Source organism: Schistocerca piceifrons, chromosome 1, assembly GCF_021461385.2.
Source record: "Schistocerca piceifrons isolate TAMUIC-IGC-003096 chromosome 1, iqSchPice1.1, whole genome shotgun sequence".
In the NCBI taxonomy this organism is placed as follows: domain Eukaryota; kingdom Metazoa; phylum Arthropoda; class Insecta; order Orthoptera; family Acrididae; genus Schistocerca; species Schistocerca piceifrons.
Window position 1 is genome coordinate 395,870,945 of NC_060138.1, and position 17,869 is coordinate 395,888,813.

At 41.5% G+C, this 17,869-nt stretch overlaps 1 protein-coding gene across 1 annotated transcript in view; it reads left to right on the plus strand.

The window, feature by feature from the left end:
- Positions 1–17,869, plus strand: part of LOC124785461 (probable RNA-binding protein 19) — a 115,616-nt gene that overhangs the window by 86,633 nt on the left and 11,114 nt on the right. Inside the window, exons 12-16 of the mRNA XM_047254183.1 lie at positions 8,639–8,829; positions 10,689–10,891; positions 11,850–11,966; positions 14,622–14,727; positions 14,998–15,121. Of these exons, the coding sequence (XP_047110139.1) occupies positions 8,639–8,829; positions 10,689–10,891; positions 11,850–11,966; positions 14,622–14,727; positions 14,998–15,121 (741 nt within the window). The remainder of the gene's footprint in view (positions 1–8,638; positions 8,830–10,688; positions 10,892–11,849; positions 11,967–14,621; positions 14,728–14,997; positions 15,122–17,869) is intronic.

The window sequence follows — 17,869 nt, forward strand, 5'->3', positions numbered from 1 at the left end:
TGAATTTGATCTAAGAAAGAGCCAAGTTTGACATCAACCAAAATGATTTTCATACCCTCAAAAGTTTATTCTTGCATGCAGCCATTGCCAGTGCTATAGTGTGTTAAGTTTAGCATGTACTGTATGTTAGGGGAAGAGAGCAGCCACACGTGGTGACAACAAGCTGGAGGATGCTGTGCACTCCTGCTATAACCCACCGTAAAAATATTAAGGAGTCAAATAGCACACATACTACCTGTAAAGTGACACTAACACCACTCATATAAATGACACTGCTGTTGGTTGCCGTTATTGGTATCCTACAAGGGATCACTGCTGTTTACATTAGTACTCTCACTCCCAATAGCCCTGTACGTTGAAATAAATTGTTCTGCCATTGTGTCAATAGATATTACTCTAAAAAAAATTTGAAAATGACTAACGAGAAGCCTAATTTAACTTTACAATATGAAATTGATCTTTCACTTTTCAAGTGCACCATCCAATGTGAAAGTAGTAACTTTCTCCTTTTGTAAATATTGTTTCATTATTATGCAAATTAGATTGATTGCATTTAAATATGATTTAAGCAAAGAGGTAATCCAAGAACTGAATCCCTCAAGGGGGGATTCTTCTGTGAGTTCGTGTGTGGCACCCGTGGGTCCCCGAGCTATTGCAGCCCATTCTTCTTTCCAGGCTGCATTTTCTTCCGTGTGCCTCTCCCTCCCCATCCTTGCTCCTTCTCCACTGTCCCCTCCTTCCTATCTCTCAGTGTTCTTACTTATGTTGACCTGGCTACCCATCTGGTTTTGCTGCATTCCATGCAGTTTTGTTCTCCTTGCCTTTTCTATTTCATCCTTCTTTTTTGGCCTTCCTTTGGGGTCTGACCTCCACTTCCAAATTTTCTATCCCTAGTGTAAGCCATTTGGGGAGAGCTCCCTCCTTAGTGTCCATGGTGTGGATTCATCTCCCCCCCCCCCCTCCTTAGCCCCCCCCCTCTCTGCTCTGCTTGGCCACCAGTATGTGTAGCCAAATTGTGTGGTGCAGCTGTCATCATGTACCCTTCTGGCTTAGTCCCCAGACACCACAAGTGTCACACTTCTGATATCTGAGCTGTTGCCTCCCCATGTATGCTTATGAGTGGTTGCTTGTCATTCTGGAGCATCAAAATTCCTGGCAGTGGCCGCTGTGCCAGATGGACCTTGGTGTGGTTGGGTGGCACTCGTGAGTGGACCCTCTTGATTGGAGTATCAGGTTGGATACTTTGCATACGAAATATATTAAGCTCCAAAAATCTGGTTGCTGTTCTACAGCTGTCTCTTTGAATGGTGACGGATCATTGAATGCTGCTTCTTTTGACCATGTGGCCTTCCTTCCCGTGGCTACATCCTGGGAGGAGAGCCAGACTCGCTGACTTGGTGTGAAACACTTTCCCTGCTACCTGGTCTGTACTAGGGCAGTCGGGCACACATTCGCCACCAGAAAGCCATTATTTTTTACAGAAAATATGAAAGAGAAGTTTGGCAAAGTGGAGTGTCAGAATAAGGTGTGGTCGGGTTCCCTGTTGATCAAACTTTTTTAACACACAATCTGCAGCTCTTTGTGCTTGTGATCATCTTGGTGATGTCCTGGTGTCCATTACATCTCACCATGCTTTGAATATGGTCCAGAGTAATTTTTCATAGGGACCTCATCCTTCAAACTGATGAGGAACTCCAGGTCAATCTGGAATGATGGGGCGTTCATTTTGTTCGTAAGGACAATCACACTGATATGGTGTCTTTAGTCTGGCATTTAAGGGGTATATCCTCCCAGAGAAAATCAAGGTCATGTGTTATCAGTTTGGTGTCAAGCCATACATCCTGCCACCCATGAGGTGCTTTCGGTGTTTGCATTTTGGTACGTGTCTTCCCAATGTAGGGCAGACTCTCTGTGGTGATTGTGGGCCCCACTCCATGAGGGGGCCCCTGTGTTCATCACCCGTGTGTGTTAATTGTCATGACTGTCACTTTCCTTACTCACCAGATGCCCGGCTTATAACAAGGAAAAGTAGATGCAAGAGTAAAAGTCTAACGATCATTTATCTTACACTGAGGCGGGCCAGAAATTTGACCGACTTCATCCTGTGTCAATGACTTCTACTTTTACCTCTGTTATGTCCTTTCCCCTCATCCCTCTTCCATACCTCAGTCCCATCTCCTCCCTCTCGTCTCCCCCTCTCTGCAGTTTCCACGCCCTCTCCTCCAGGTGTCACTCCCTCTCCCTGGCCGAAGAAGTGCCCCATTCTTCAGTACCTGCCAGTGATGAGCCTCCCTCGTGGGAGCCCTCATCATGGCTGGCGTCTCTCAGGTCGGAGGCCTACTGTCACATCTCGGCCACCTTATGCACAGTCATAAGTTCTCTAAGGCCACCCACTGTTTTTTGGTCCTGGATCATGCTGAAGCCTGCTCTCCCCCTGTGCCCTGCCCCCATCAACCTATGAAAGAGGAGAAGAAGGAGAAGAAATAAAAGTCGCAGGACAAGCCTTCACTCCTGCCCAGAGGTGCCATCTTCCCCTGCGCAACTAGAGTCTGATCACGTATTTATGGGTGTCACCCCGTCCTCATTGGTGACAGATGGTGACCTGGCAATGTGATTGCATCCAGTGCTTTTGCCTCCTGTTTTGATACCCACTCAGTGTTTATTCAATAGAACTGTAGTGGTTACTACCATCATCCCCCAGAGTTGCAATTGCCTTTTACTCAGCAGTTTTGTTGTTCTGCCAAAATCTCATGTCACTGATAATCATTCACTGACTCTTTTTGGATTCTGTACTTGCTGTTGGGGACCGGGTTGGCCCTTTGAGAGCTTCTGGTGGCGCCTGCATGTTGGTCCGTACAGATATTTTTAGTACATGGATCCCAATTCAAACCCCATTGGAAGCAGCTGCTGTCCTGGTCCACTTGGGCTTTGGGGTCATGGCTTGCAATCTGTATCATCCTCCTGACAGGCCACCTTCATTTGCTGCCCTAACTGTTCTCCTTCAGCAGCTCCCCCCTCCCTTCCTACTCCTCGTGGATTTTAAGGCCCATCACCCTTTGTGGAACAGCGCTTCTTCATCTAGTTGGGGGCTCCTCATTGACCAGTTTCTCGTGAACCATGAACTGTGCCTTCTTAATTATGGTTCCCCTATGGTAATGGTTCTCATTTCAGTGCCACAAGTGGCATTTTCTCTGCCATTGATCTTCGCTCTTTTCCCATCCCCTTCTTCCTTCCTTACACGGGTCGTCACACAGTGATGTATGTGATAGTGACCACTTCCTCTTGATTCTGTTGTTGCCTTCCTACCTCCCAATCACCAGGTTACCCCACTGGGCTTTGCACCACGTGGACTGCCCTCTATATACCTCCCAGTTCGTTTTTACCCCTTCTTTGTTGGGTTCTTTTGATGAAGTCGTCTGTGATATGTCTGATAAGATAATCCACACTACTGGCGCTGCTGTTCCCCCCTTGACATACCCCATTTGCTGTTGACCAGTTCTGTGGTGGAGTACAACCATTTCCACCACTGTCCATTATCTTCGTCGCACCTTGCAATGTCTTAAGTGGCATCTGTTCTCCACTGGTCTTATTACCTTTAAACATCTTCATGCCAAAACCCATTACTTAATCAAACAAATCAAATGGGCATCTTGAGAATACTTTGTTTCCTCTCTAGGTTCTTCTGACCCTCCGTCACTGGTGTGGGTTACACTCCGCACCTTCCAAGGTTGTCAGCGGCAGTCTTCCTTTCCAGGCCTTGCTCTTCCAGGTGGCCATTGTACAGATCCTCCTGTTCTTGCGGTATACCTCATGACCCATTTTGTGACGGTTTCAGAATCAGCCCCCTCATCCAGCTGCCTTCCTCCTCCAGAAATAATGGGCTGAAGCTTTCCTCTTATTTTACCCTTTGTGAGGGGCAGAATCCTACAATAAACCTTTTACTAAATTTGGGAGCATCTTCTGACCCTCTCTTCTCCCCACAGTTCAGCTCCTGGCCCCGGCTCCATCCAAAACCAATTGCTTCAACACCTCAATCCTCCACAATTACAGATCTCCTCAATGTGTTTAACAGTATTTGGCTCCAAGGCATTTTCCCTTCTCATTGGAGAGGCAGTATTGTGTGATTCTTGTCCATCAGCTTGGCAATGATCTGTTGTCTCTTGACTGTTACCAGCCAATCAGCCTGATCAATGTCCCCTGTAAGTTACTAGAACAGGTGGTGGGTCTACGAACGATCATCTTCTTTGATTGGAAACTGCAGTTCAGCAGGCCTTTTCTCAGCGCCGCCATCTTGTCGCGGTCTTCTTCGATCTTCGTAAAGCCTGTGACAGCTTGGCGCCATCACATCCTCCTTACACTGCATGTGTGGGGTTTTCAGGGATCCCTCCTGATTTTTATTCATCACTTCCCCTCCCACCAGTCTTTCAGAGTCCGGGTTGACACTGTTATCAGCTCTCCTCTGGTCCAGGAGAATGGCATTCCTCAGGACTCCGACTTGTGGCCTCTGCCAGACATTTGGTCACCCGTGCTCTCTATGTGAATGATTTCTGTAGTTGGTCTGACTCCCACTCGTTTGCATCTGCAGAATGACAGATCTGGGGTGCCATCCAATGTGCTTCCACATGCACATTTTGCACCGTTTTCAGTTGTCTCCCCTTAAGTTGAGGGTGGTGCATTTCTGTCACCATACCACAGTCCATCCTGTTTCAGAGCTCTATCTCGGTACATGACCGTGGTCCCCCAGTTCTGTTTCTTGGGTCTTCTTTTTGACAAAAAGCTAACTTTGTTGCCCCGTATTCATCATCTGAAGATTGGCGATTTTTGTTAACTCAGTATTCTTTGTTCCCTTGCTTGCACCTCTTGGGGCACAGGTCATTTGACCCTTCTCCATCTATACTGAGCATTAGTTCTATCTCGTCTGGACTATGGTTGTTGAGTTTATGGATCAGCAGCCCCTTCCACGCTGCTCCTCTTGGACTTGTTTTACCATCGTAGTGTCCATTTACGCACTGGTACCTTTCGCACTAGCCCTGCCGATAGTCTTCTGTTTGACGCTGGGATCCCTCCCCTTCTGATTCGGTGGTCCCAGCTCCTGATTTCCTATGGTATAACTATCTGCTCTTCCCTTGCTCACCCTTCCTATTCTATCTTTAAGTGACTTTGGGCCATCGCCTGCCCACTGCGCGTCCTTAGTGGGTTTACCGGTTGGGCTCCGCCTCACTTCTCTTCACCATGACTTCCATCTCCCCTCCTTGTCCTCTTCCCCACATTCTCTCCCGACCATCCCCACTTGGTTAGTTTCTCGGCCCCTGATTTGGACAGGTCTTATCTGGGAACCAAAAGCTTCCATTGCTCCAGTGGTGTTCCATTGTTTGCTCCGAATCTTCTTAAGGGAGTTTCAGGATGACATTGTTTTTTACACCTATGGCTCCAAAACCACTGATCATGAGGCATATGCCTTCACATCTTCTGTTGGCACAGAACACCATCTCTTGCCTGCCACGTGTGGGGTGTTTCTGTGGAACAGATGGCTGTCGGCCCTCTGCTTTATTAAATAGTTCCCACTCACTTGAATTTTGTTATCTAGAAACTCAACGTGTAGCCTTAAGGCTATCGCTCATTATATTTCCTGGCGTTGCGTGGTCTCTGCCGTCCACGACCTACTCGCTGATCTTGGTGATGGTGCTTGTTCGGTTAATTTCCTTTGGGTTCTTAGCCATGTAGGTATTGTGGGTAATGAATTTGCTGATCATCTGACTGGGGGTGGGGGGAGGCAGCAACCTATCCTCCCCTTTGTCCATAACCCTTCTGGGACCGGATTTGCAGTTTTACATCAAATCCCTTTTTGATTGATCATGAGCTAACTCTTGAATAAACTTCATGCCATCAATGAGACTCCCACCACCATGTGGCATTCTTCCCTCTGCCTCTCCTGGCAGGAATCCACTATCCTCTGCCATCTTTGTATTGGCCGTACTAGGTTGACCCATGATTTTTTACTTTTTTACTCTGCATTGAGTGGCCATCGCCCCCCCCCCCCCCCCCCCCCTCCACCTCTCTCTCTCTCTTTGTAGTTGCAAGACTCCTCTCATGGTGATCCATATTTTGCTGCACTGCCCCCATCTTTTGGCCATTCTCATTTAATGTGCCCTACCACCGTCCTTGTTTCAGGTGTTAGTGGACGACTCTCTTATGCTTACATCTGTCATCAGTTTTCTTTGTAGAAGTGGTTTTTCATCTCGGGTAGAAGTCCTTGAATTTATCTCTGGAATTTGAGTCCCACAATTGATGTTGCCTCCACACCGGCAAGACTCCAACTGCCTTTTCCCTACATTTTGTCTGGTCTGTTGTATTGTTTTGTTTCTCCTTTTCCTGTGCCTTCTTCCCCTGGTGTTGTCCTTATTGTATCATGATATGGTATGGTGGGGTGTCAGGACCTGTTGGTGGCAGTGCTGGTGCCCCATCATACACGGCATGTCTGGGGCTCTACCTGTTTCCACCTATTAGTCTCCTGTTCTGTCCTTTTCCTGCTGCCCTGATGTCCCTTTTCCTTTCCTTGTTTGCACGTTAACCCTTCTTCTTGACTGGATTGTGTTGTTAGTGTTGACCCTTCTCGTATTTCTGCCATCTTAGAAAATAGGGCTGATAATCTCGCTAGTTGGTCGCCCTCCCCAAATCAACCAACCAAACCAAGAACTGAGTGCTCATATACATTGATATCATCAGTTTTAAATGTTTCAAATCTTTCTGTGTTGTTGTTAAAATAGAAACACACAACAACTTTTTCCGTAGCTTTGTGAAATAAAGTACATTTTCATGGAAGGTATGCTTTCTGAAAAGAAAGGTAGATGGTGGATTAACTTTAATGTTACAATAAGCATAATCACAGTATTTCATCCCAGATTTAGTGCAAACCCATTCTCATCACCAAAAATCACAGTACTAGCTCACTTTCTCTTAGAAACAAGTGCAAGAAGCCTTTGTCCCCATCACAACTCCAAAAATAATGATTACTGTATAAAAAGTGCACTCTAGTCTCAATAACATACGTAACAGATCTTGCACAATTATCACATTTCCCAAGGCCTTGGAAAAATTGCAGCCAGTTTTTGTTATGTCTTCTATTCCTCTTTCCTACCATTTTCCTCCATCTATATATTAAATCATTACTAATCTTTTGTAGAATCCAAATAAAAGCATTATTCTCAACAGTGCATTCTCCATTCATATTTGGAAGTAACATTTTATTGTCCAGTAAATGACACATCTATTGAAATCATCAATTTCCATTACAACTTCTTCTTGGGATGTTTTGTATTTATGAATGATCCAGCTTCTGTGTCAACTATATGACCCATCTGCACATTCCATTTCATCAAAGTATACACAAGTACACCCACAGCATCAACAATTCTGAAAGGAGTAAGGTGGTTTACATCAACCTCGCAACTCATGAACTTGCATACACAGCTATGTAAAATTGTTTTGATCAAAGTCAAGTGCATAATGTGTGCACAGAGGCAGTTATAATAAGTGATATGTGCACAGAGGTAGTTGCAAGCCAGCTCTTCCCCCCACCACGAAAAACCAGTGGGTAGAGACTGCTCATGCTGACATCATAGCTCATGCTACATCTCACCCACTGCGGTGATAGATGTTTCTGTTGTTTTGGTATATTTGTGTCTTGTGACAATTTTTGTGACAATTTTCTATGAAATGATTCACTGTCATGAATAAAAATACTTTATTAAAAACCTGTGTACAAAATTTACTTTTAAATTTTTAAGGTTTAGAATCGGTATAATAATAGGAAAATTGTCGCAACTGCTTAAATTCATTCTGCAAGTTCCATTATTTCATTGTTCTCGGTGCTGTACAATACTACTTTTCTGTTGGATCTCATATGCAATGCCAAATCTTGCCTTTGAATTACATTTTGATTTAAAATAAGATTCAGTTCTCTTAAGTATTGATAGCTTTTTTGCTTACATAATTTAGTTTGTTATTCAGATCAGTGGATAAATGCTGTTACAGAGACAACAATTTTTTCATCTATTGAACCTGAGAATCAAATAGGACTCTCATTTTGTTCATGCTTGTGGATATTTTGATAGAATTACTTATAGTAAATTCAAAACTAGTCCGATTTTATTAGGTGTTTCTACAGTCAAGGTATCATGCCTTGGCCTCTTTCGTGTAACTGAGCTTACCCAACCATAATTATTTGTTCAGTTGATAAGTGGGGGGGGGGGGGGGGGGGGGGGGTCTGTGCCAGAGACAGCAGTGCATTCAGTGATGGCAAAAAAATATAAGGAAAGTTCGTTTTGATTGGCTACTACTCCCCCTTTATGTATCAACCAAGCTTGAGCTACTTCAATGTTCACATCTCTCTTCTCAGCTATTCTGGTTCAATTTTGTATGAGGAAACTCCAAGTATACACTTCACAATGTATGCTTCATTACTAACACAGTTCAGCAAATAATAGCTGTCATCTGCAACAGAGCTGTACATTTTTCATCTGCAAACAATGGCATTATTTATGACGTTCTATTTAAGTCTTGTGTGTGTGTGTGTGTGTGTTATTTTTATATGCTGTTGTATTGTAGAGTGTTAATTTATTTACTTTTTTATTTTTAGGAGAGAATAAGGGGGAAAACAGCATTTGTGCTGCAACCAAAACTGTGAAAGAGAGTGATAAACTGACTAAAAAGTCTGATTTTGCAAAGGAAACTGATGAGTGTGAGGAGGATGATGAACCTCCTGAACAGGATACAGTCTTGTTTATTAAAGGTCTTAATTTCAACTCAAGGGAAAAAGATGTGATAGAGGTATGTCATATAGTTCTGGTTAATTGTATGTTTTGCTGTGTTATGCCTATTTCATACATATTTTTGTATTGAAGTTAATACTTAATCTGTTTAAAGGCACTGTGATCGAATTTTATTTAAATTTATGGTAGCTCTTCAGTCATAAGAAACGACAATTTCATTTTCATTAAACAGCTGATGATGTGAGAAGCTTTAATATGAAATAATCATCAGCTGATTTGATACTTTAATGAGAAATTTAGCACTGCATTACAACAGTTCATTTCATTTCGATTTATTCCCATCAGATAAAATTACTTCGTACCATTGCTGCTTGCATTTTATTACTTAATGGTGAACTTGAGAGCATGTTTTGTGTTGCCTGCCTATGTAAAATGATGGAAAATGCTTTTTGGATGATACACTATGTTTTTGTGCCGGTTATGTGTTTGCTGTATAATAGGTTTTTGTCATTTGTTCCCCACTTAGCAGCTTTCCATTCATTTTGTTTTTATTGACATTCACTGGTAAGTTGTAAAGGTGCAATTAAGTTTTAGCCCGGAAAACACTTGTCCAAACCAATGGGTTATCAAATCAGTGTAATCATCTTAACAGTGCTATTATTTAAAGTTACTGGCACATTGAAACTGTTGCAGGACCAGGACTCGAAGCATAGCCTTGCTTTTGTGGGCAGTGTCCTTGTCAATTGATTTATCCAGGCCCAACTCATGACCTCCCCTCACAGCTTCACTTCTGCCAGAACTTCTCGTACTGTCCAAACTTCACAGAGGTCTCTTGCATACCTTGCTGGACTAGGACTCTTGTGTGAAAGGAGTGATTATGGCTAAGCCACTTCTCCACAGCATCCTTTCTTCCACAAGTGCTAGTCCTGCAAGGTATGCAGGAGACTTCTGTGAATTTTGGAAAGTAAGAAGTGATGCTTTGATTGCAGGCCAAGCCTGGATAAATCAGCCTGTAAGAAAATTGTCTGCGAAAGGTCCTGGGCTCTAGTACCAATTTGGCACACAGTTTTAATATGCTGGAAAACAATGCACACTCCACTGCAAATTGAAAGATTCATTGTGTAACTGCTGTTATTGCTTAGAAGTTTTGACATTTGTTATTATACCATTATTTTCAACCTTTAGTCATGAATAATAGTATATAATGGGGAGTTAGTTTCATAGGGAAGGGAGCTAACTGTGTGTAATAAATTGAATCTTTTCATTTGTTTAGTGATGTTACACAACATTGTGTTGTCTTTTGCATCATGTGTGGGAAAGGTGAAAGATTGTTGTCTTTTAGATGCACACATTCAGTCTCTAAAAGAGGGATTCTGAAAACCTGTGAAATGTCCGTACTGTGTAGCAATATCTTCTCCTGCTATTACCTTCAAGGAAATTTGTAGCTGGATAACATTTTGAGCCTAACTAGGAAGTGAGAATGTGCTAACTATGCTAAATATCTAGGAGTATGTGTCTGGAGTGACCTAAATTATAATGATGACATAAAGCTAGTTGTAGGAGAATCAAATGCCAGGCTGGGATTTGTTGGAAGAAGCCTAAAGAAATATAAGAGGCTATAGAAAAGAGCAAAAGTAGAGCTCTTATTTTTTGTGTGTTTATTTAGTCAGTGTGTGAGTGCCACAGAGAGATGCTCATTAAAGCTGTGGCAGATGCTACAAATAAGTGTTGTGCATGTTGCATGCCGACAGCCATTCTTCCTGTGCACCATTCATAGCTGGAAGAGGAAGGGGGGGAAGAGGGAGTGATAATGACACTTAAAATGCCTTCTGCAGAGTCTGAATGTAGGTGTAGATGAATATACTTTTAATTTTGATAGTCTAAAAGGAGTTGCTATAACTGTTTCCCAACTTCTAGCATTTCAGACATTGTGGTCCAGTACATTATGTGACAATTGCAATGAAAAAAGATCCAAAAAGCCCAGGGAAGATGCTATCAATGGGGTATGGCTTTATTCAGTTTAAGCATAAGGAAAGTGCCGATAAAGCCTTAAAGACACTCCAGCATTCTGTTATTGATGGCCATAGCATTGAACTGAAGCGTTCAAACAGGACACTAAAGTAAGTAACAGCTGTTAGCTTCGAAGAGTGAAGTGGAACAATGCTGCACTGTGGCTTGTGGAGTTTATTCTAATAAAAAGTGCATATTTGTGTGTGTGTGTGTGTGTGTGTGTGTGTGTGTGTGTGTGTCTGTCTGTAGAAATTTTAATTTTTGACACACATGAGACAAATATATATAGTTGTTAGCCAGAATGGACATGATTGAAAATGCTTTACACAGTTGTCATCCTTCTTTAGTCAATTTACAGCATCTGTTCATGAGTTTTTCGTCATTGAAATTTATTTGCTCCTTATTGCAGAAACAGTAAAACGGTTTATTTTACAACTTTTCCTTGTGCTGCATAGTCATCCCTGTATTACATGTAATTCTTTCCTTCATTTTGCATACTCTTATATTAGATTCCACCTTCTTCCGAAACAGTTGTATTGTAAGTTCACATTATACAGCACACCTTAAAGAAACCTGATTTTAAAAAATCTCTCTCCCTCTCCCTCTCCCTCTCTCACTCCCACTCCCACCGTCCTTTCCCCATCCCATGACCATTTTCTTCAAGGCTGTAAATAACTAACCTTGTGACAGTTAACAACACTGATATTACTTTGCAGCAATAACATGCTGTGTTGTTATTAAATGCAATCATGACCTTAAAAGAATAAATTATGTTATTTATAATTGGTTTCAAAAAGCCAAAAAAATGTGCATTAAAGTTCAAATTTATATAATTGCTTAGTCTGCCATGTAAAATCCTCTGTAAGTGATCATTTTGCTGAAGTAAGCTCTGAAATTTGTAAAAATATTGGTGTTAATGGCCACAAGGAAACTTAGTTTTGTAGATGCTGTTGTTTAGACACATTTGTATACTTTCTGTAGACTATGCAACATTATCATCTTATTTCTTAAATGTTGTATATTTTGATCTCTTTCAGTAGGTAATTTCAGTGGTTATTTTAATTTCAGAAATGAAGTTGTTACAGCCAGGAAGAAAACAAAAATAGGAAAGCAAACTGGAACAAAAATCTTGGTTCGCAATGTTCCTTTTCAAGCTACGAAGAAGGAAATCTTTGATCTCTTCAAGTATGTATTGCTCACTTTATTGATGATTGCGGTTATTGTTTCCACTGTCCCATTGCGACTAGAAGAAATGAAGAAATAACTCTTCCCAGTCTAACTGAGATGATGGAATTTGACTTTGTGTGAAACAAACAAAAGAGAGAGAGGAAATACATTATGCTGGAATAAGTCGGGTCTTCCAAACTTCTGTCATCTATTTCAGTATTTGTCTTCTAAAAGAATTAATTCTTTGATTGCATACAGTCTCCTGGCTGCATGGGGAAAATGTAAAAGTCCAGGATTTGGTTTCCTTTAGGCCCTTATTACTGAGAAAGATTTGTAACATTGTTATCAAGTGTACTGTTGTACCCTGAATGAATAATCTTTTATGTAAAAAATCCAGGGTGTGCATGATTTTTCCATGTAAGTCCTTTGTTGTGTTTATTTGCCTTTTATGTAATACCTCTAGAAGTTACTTTTCATATTGGGGGGTGGGGGTAGGGGTGGGGGGGGGAATGCAGACATGCTCCCTTGTAATTTGGGGTCTATGTTAAATTGTTAACTAACTGGATGAGTGAATTCCCACATTTGCAAAAGACAAAGGCATACCCCTCCATATATACCTGGTAAAGCACTATGATGTTCAAACAAATCCTTTTTGTTGAAGGTGACTTAATATTAGTCATCTGACATATCATTAAGTAGGTGAAAATTTTATCAACTGTAAAAGATACAAAAAATGAATTAATTAACAGGAGCACAGAAATAGCAATGGTTGATGCCAATGAGGTTACTAGAGCTTAGGATATACTGCAAGGAGAATTCCCACCTGTGCAGTTCAGAGAAGCTACTGTTGGGAAGAATGATCCAGGTGGCATAGGCTGTGAAACAGTCATGGAAGTGGAGCACCCCATGTTGGGCAGCATGTTTAGTAACTGGGTGGTCTAGCTGTTCTTTGCAACAGTTTGCCAGTGGCCATTCAGACAGGCAGACACAGACAGACAGGTTGTTAGTTGTCGTGCCCTTGTTGAAAGCAGCACAGTAGTTACAGCTTAGTTCCTAGATCACATGGCTTTTTTGACAGGTAGCCCTACCTTTGGTGCGATAGGACGTTTGTGCCAGTTCAGGATTCGAATCCAGGCCTAGATTCAGTGGCAGTGGAATGCCACTGAGGGAGGGGTGGGAAGGGTAATTGGTAGGTTATTCCTTGTTTCAGGACACAATGAGGTGTAGTTGAAACTCTGGCAGAGAATGTGGTTCAGATTCAACTATCTCTCTTCATGTCCTGAAAAGAGGAATATCCTACCCATTATCCCTCCCACCCCTCCCACAGAGGCATTCTGCTGCCCACTGAACCTACACAATATCCTAGTCCATTCCTCATTGCCTCATGGATTATATCCCTGCAACAGACCTAGATTCAACGTATGCCCCATATATCCTTCCACCAGCATATTCTCTAGTTTAGTCACAAGCATCTCCTATCTTATCAAAGACAGAGCTACTTGTGAAAGCAGCCATGTAATTGACAAACTAAGCTGCAAGCATTGTGCTACTTTCTACGTGCCACATGAATGGTCACCAACAAACTGTGGCCAAGAGGCAACTGGACCAGCCATTTGCTGAACATGCAGCCCAGCACAGTGCTTCACTTCAATGATTGCTTCACAGCCTGTATCTCCTGTTGCTTCACAGCCTGTGCCTCCTGGATCCTTCCTACCAACACCATTTTTTCTGAACCTGGCAGCCATCCTGATGTAGGTTTTTTGTGATTTCCCTGAATCACTTCAGGCAAATGTTTGTATCTTTCCTTTGAAAGACATGGCCAGTTTCTTTCTCCATCCTTCCCCAATCTGAGCTTGTGCTCCATCTCTAACGACCTTTATGTTGATGGGACATTAAACAGTAATCCCCTCCCCCTCCTCCTCCACCATCTTTTCTGAATTGCATTTCCTGCAAAATGTCCTATGTTCCTGTAACCCCCATAGACTCAGCATTTCCTCTCCTGTATCTTCCACCCACCTATCCCCTACACTGCTCCCACTTCAGCACTACACAGTCTACTACTCCACCAACAAACCCACTAGTCTTTATCCTCTTCAATACTTTTCTGCTGCCCTTCTCCTCATCCCCTCTTCTTCCACCCCAAACCTCCTGACTGCAATTGGCAGCCCTAGCCTGTCGGCACCACGTCCGTGCATGCTCCCACAAGCAGCACTACTCCTTCCCCCACACCTACCCTACTATATCTCCCTCTCCCCATCCTCCTCCTACTTACCCCTCACCCACTCCAGACTGCTGTACCCATCAGGTGCAGTTACAATCCACAGTCCAACTACAATGGCCAGAAGAAGGTCTTTTGATCCAAAGCTTATATGTATAGCAGTCTTTTCGTTGAGCCTGTCTGCAACTTAATGTCTATATGGTCAGTAGCAGGATTTACACGTGCTTAACCTGCTTAAATGTGCTGTAAGGAGAACATCTCAATTAATGAGGCAATTGGAAGACTTCATGCAATGCCTACTATAAAAAACATTGTCAACCTTTTTTTGCTACTAGAAAAATATATAAAGAAACTATCAAGTGAGAATTGTGCACTGTCAAATATCCTTTCCTTTTTGTCTTATGTTATGATATGCCTTAATGCCCAAGAATAGTAATTATTGGCTTTATTCACAGGACTTTTGGTGAACTTAAGGCTGTCCGTCTTCCTAAAAAGATGGTAGGCACTGGACAACACAGAGGTTTTGCATTTATTGACTATCACACAAAGCATGATGCAAAGGTAAGATGATAAGAGCTTTCACTGTGTGAAACTGTTGTTGCAGTAGTTGTTTGTAACTGTTGGCATTTGTAGCATCATTCACAAATTTTAAAACTTTTAGGTTTCATGATGAAACCATGATGTATGTATGTTTGATGAGACAAACTATATGTATGTTAAGAAGTTCTAGGAAAAAGTAGTTATAACATAGATTAAAAGTTTTTTGAGATACATTTGTCATGCTATGCCTTATTCTGTTGCCATCATTTTCATTATTATATGATGTTTCAGAGAGCATTTAAGACACTTTGTCAGAGCACACATTTATATGGCCGACGACTTGTGCTGGAGTGGGCAGAAACTGAGGAGAATGTTGATGAACTAAGGAAGAGAACTGCTGAGCATTTCCTAGATGGTAAGTAAATATACTTAGTAATATTTACTGCAGGTGTGACTTCTACTGGAGCAAATATTTTTCACCATACCATTCTCTCCAGAAAATGAATAAACATTTTCTATTCCCTATACACAAAAGTTGCCTTGCATTTCATCAATATTTTAATAAATCAATGATTGGCATCTAGAACTCAATAATTAGTTTATCAGTCTCTTGGATGGTTTTTGTATTACTAAATTAGGGGAATAATGTAATTTATATTGCTAGTATTCCTCTGTCACATATAATTTAAAATGGATGCAAGGAATGATTTCTTGAGCAAAACTATACAGCTTCTTGGGTGTCATGATTTGATTTTCAAATAGTCTTCATAAACTTACTTTAGCAGCATGCCTTGTGACAGTGCCCTTACATTCATTGCAAGGACTTTTACCCTATAATGTGACAAAACAAGGCCATTTTGCGACAGTATTATAATGAGTTTTGTGAAGGCACATGTTGAGAAATTTTTTATGCTCTTCTATTGTGCAACACTGCCACCAAAAGAGCAGAATGTCATTTTATGCTAAGCAGGTTTTTCTTTGTTATTGATATCAACTTTGACTGGAAAACTTTCTGTGTCCCTGTGCCTTCATTGAACCTGCCAAAAATGAAAACCTGATCCAAGTGTTTGAGTTCAGAGTTATCCTCATTGTAGGTCCAACACAAGGACACAATGTGGTTTAGTTGGTGGTCCAGGGGCAGGACAACTTTTATCTTCAAGCACTAAAGCTTAAAAGAAATTTGTCTCTTGTAAGTGATTTTATACAACCAAAAACTGGTTTGCAGTACTTTGTTCATCAAATGAACTATAATCCGTTCAACATAAGGTTAAACCTGATATAAACAAACACAAATATGATGTTTGGTCAGAAGCCGTAGCACATGTACACTGGTGTTGTTATGCTCTTGGAAGTAGGTCCTACTTATGTATTAGATATCTTGTTATTAAGTTACATTAAATGAAGCTTTAAGACATTCAAATGTGTTAACGGCTATCAACTTTTTTCTTAATCAAGCTTCAGTTACATAGTTTTTATTTCAAAAATTGTGTACAGCCACAGCCTCTGCAGTGTTTTGGTCTGATTGTCGCACTGTTAATGCGCAGTACAAAAATGGCTGAGGCTGCTTCCTGTTCCTTAGTGAAACACGCACGTGGAACACGGTTAAAAAGTGTTGAGAAGTAGGCTGTTCTTAATGTTTTTCATGAATTTACAGAGATAATCAGCTTTCAAGTTTTCCCAGGGCTGTATATACTGCAGTTGACAATAATCTTAACATTGAATGTATAGTACATTCGATAGCGTAGTAGAATGTGAATCACATGAGGTTATTAGTGCGTTGTTTCAAATTACCCCTGTGCCTTTTTTTATTTTTATTTGAAATACCTACATCTCGTAATTATTGAACTCGTCATCATTTTTTATGAATAATGTGGTCTTCTTGTTGCTAATTACTTATTGAACACGAAATTCCTGTTTCCATTTCAATTACAAATTCTTAATTATTGATGTTTTATGAAAGACTGTTCATAAAAGTTGATCAAATTAAGAAAACATAACAATTTAATCTTTTAAGGCAAAAACGTAAAATCAAAATCTCTTTATTTTGACTATGTCCATCGTTTTATACCCCAGAGGTAGATAAGTACCATAGAAATATGAAAAACAATCATCTTCAGAGCACCAAGCACATTGTACAAATGCTGCATTTTTACATTTGCTACTGTACCATTACAATATGAACCCACCAGAACTGATATGGAGGCAAGCTGCGGGATTTGGCCCGAGAAGTAACAAGACTGTTGAGCTGCCAGACATCCTGGAATTGACGCACGCAGCTTTTTCACATGTCTCTGCTGAATGCTGGCGGGATATAGAATGGCTCATCATAAAAAAAGAGAAAATGCTGCACCTGGTTGGTTTCGCGTATTCTGTTGTTGATAGGCTCATTATCAAAGTAGCAGGTGACACTTTGAGAACTGAAATGTATTTCTCTGATTCAGATAAGGAAGGAACTAAGAGATTACCAGACTGGCCTGCTGTAGGTAATACCTTCAGCGGCTTCAATATTTAACTATACAGGAAATCCTTCAATACTCACTTACGTTACACACAGCTTGTGCAGAAAAAATACCCTGTGGTTAAGTCAGTAGTTTTCATCAGTCTTGTTTTTAATTACAATAGTACGTTAGCTAAAAACAATGTGTTGCAGTTTTGGTCTAGTCGTCTAAGGGGCATATTGTGGGAGATTTACAGTGTATTATTTCATTCTGAACCATAGACCTTGCCGTTGGCGGGGAAGCTTGCGTGCCTCAGCGACACAGATAGCCGTACCGTTGATGCAACCACAACGGAGGGGTATCTGTTGAGAGGCCAGACGAACATATGGTTCCTGAAGAGGGGCAGCAGCCTTTCCAGTAGTTGCAGGGGCAACAGTCTGGATGATTGACTGATCTGGCCTTGTAACATTAACCAAAACGGCCTTGCTGTGCTGGTACTGCGAACGGCTGAAAGCAAGGGGAAACTATGGCCATAATTTTTCCCGAGGGCATCGCCCCTGCGGGTTTGGGGGTAAGAATAGGCCCATGGTATTCCTGCCTGTCGTAAGAGGCGACTAAAAGGAGTCTCAACTGTTTCGGCCTTTAATGTGATGGTCCTCATTGGGGTTTGACCTCCATTTTTCCAAATTCAACAGAAGTATGAGCCTTTTGGGGAAGGACACCTT